This window comes from Psammomys obesus, unplaced genomic scaffold, assembly GCF_907164565.1.
Source record: "Psammomys obesus unplaced genomic scaffold, mPsaObe1.curated_primary_1811, whole genome shotgun sequence".
NCBI classification, from domain to species: Eukaryota; Metazoa; Chordata; class Mammalia; order Rodentia; family Muridae; genus Psammomys; species Psammomys obesus.
In genome coordinates this window covers 1,162,193-1,164,193 of record NW_026592368.1, presented here as the reverse complement: position 1 = coordinate 1,164,193, position 2,001 = coordinate 1,162,193, and the positions used below count along the sequence as shown (strand labels likewise).

Here is a 2,001-nt window from a genome sequence, read left to right as displayed (position 1 = left end):
TGTGCAAAGGCTTTACCACATTGGTTACATTCATAAGGTTTCTTTCCAGTGTGAGTTCTTTTATGTCTTAAGAGAACACTCTTATATGCAAAGGCTTTACTACATTGGTTGCATTCATATGGTTTCTCTCCAGTGTGAATACTTTTATGTGTTAGGAGATTACTGTTACGTGCAAAGGCTTTACCACATTGGTTACATTCATAAGGTTTCTCTCCAGTGTGAGTTCTTCCATGTCTTAGGAGATTACTGTTAAATGCAAAGGCTTTACCGCATTGGTTACACTGATAAGGTTTTTCTCCAATATGTGTCCTTTTATGTCTTCGGACATTACTGTTACATGCAAAGGCTTTACCAAATTGGTTATGTTCATAGCGATCCTCACCATTTTGCATTCTTTTATATATGTGAGGACTACTGTGATGTTCAAAGCCTTCATCATATTGAATATCTTCAGAGGGCTTCTCTTCACTATGACTGTTTTCATACCTGCAAAGATAATATGAAAGCTTTACCACATTCTTTACACTGATGAATATTTTTGTCCTTGTCACTTAATTTTACAATTTGTTGTAAAGGTAAAGAGGAATTACATATAGGTTTCACTACTATTTTTACATTCAGAGTGTTCTTCTCTGGGTTGTTTTGCATATTTAAAAACGTGATTGTGAAAATATTTGTTACCTGGTTCACATTTATATTTTTCTTCTATAAGATGTTTTATCACATATTTGTAGAAAACTGCAAGACCTCAGAGCTTTAACACACTGATTGGCTTCAAAATTTTCCTATGCAATGATTATGCTAAATTTGCAAAGGTAACTATGACAAACAGAAGAATTTCCACATTTCTAATACTTATATTTACTGCAGTGTGAGTTTGTGAATATTGCTAATGATGTTGATGTTGGTGTTTATTGTGTGAAAGTGTGTCAATATATGTGAATGTTGATTGCTGAGACAGTAAAGAGAGCTAAGTGCTGGCCAGATCTTTGTATTGTTCTTTCTATGGCCCATCACCTGTCATATGTTTTGCAAAACTTTGTCCTTCCTTACTTGTCTATTGGACATAATGAAGAGCTAACAATTGATATCAGGGCATAAAATGGAAGTCAGAACTTCTGAATGAGAGAGGGTTGCTAGGAAAAAGAAAGCAAAAAACAGCTGATAACGCAGACAGGAACCAGAACAAAGAGATAGAGTTGGCATTGCAGTGGGACACTGTGCTAGGTTTATTTGTGTTAAAGGAGAAACAGGGTTCAGGATCTGTCCAACTAAATTACCCAAGATTTACAATATTAAAAAGCCTCTGTTTCATTATTTGTAATGCTGTAAGATATGAATATCCCACATAAATCATAACAGGTATCACTTTTTAAAAATCTCCTCAAAATGGGGACTATTATATCTTTTAGTCGTTCTGTGAGGTACATTGCTTCTTTCAATATCCCTATGCTATCATGGCTTGTATTCATTGTGACAATGATATACCCATTAAAAGAAGAATAATAAATGACATGGTTTCACATTGCATTCACACATTTGATTTTTGTTCATCATAGACATGTGCTATATGGAGTACAGTTTTTCCACAACATTCTTGAGTTAAAAACTGCCCTTCTCACAACATTAGCAACATTAGTATAAGTACTATTTGCTTAGTATAATGTTTTGGACATATTTTCATCACCTATTTACTATAAATACCATTTGTGATATTTGAGTTGTATGAGATTAAGTTGCATTTCTATTGCAAAGCTCTTGTGAGGCTATGATATAAATTGTGTTCTTGAGTAAGGTACGGTTTCCATGCACTTTCTTAAGGAGTGCCTTGCAAACACACATCAAATACCTAACATAGAGGCACGTGGTTTGTTAACAAGTTAGTTATCATCAATAAATACACTTAAAGTAGTTCATTTATACTGTTCACTTCTCTTTCAAACTTTTAGGACATATTAAAAATTTCTCAGAATCATATTCATAACAGCTTACACATGAATA

The 2,001-nt window shown here is 33.7% G+C and overlaps 1 protein-coding gene across 1 annotated transcript in view; it reads right to left on the bottom strand.

Annotated features, from left to right (window-relative positions):
* LOC129681246 (zinc finger protein 431-like) overlaps nucleotides 1–2,001 on the bottom strand; it is a 268,201-nt gene that overhangs the window by 1,884 nt on the left and 264,316 nt on the right. Inside the window, 1 exon segment of the mRNA XM_055613153.1 lies at nucleotides 1–318. This exon segment is cut by the window's left edge and continues 1,884 nt beyond it. Within this exon segment, the coding sequence (XP_055469128.1) occupies nucleotides 1–318 (318 nt within the window).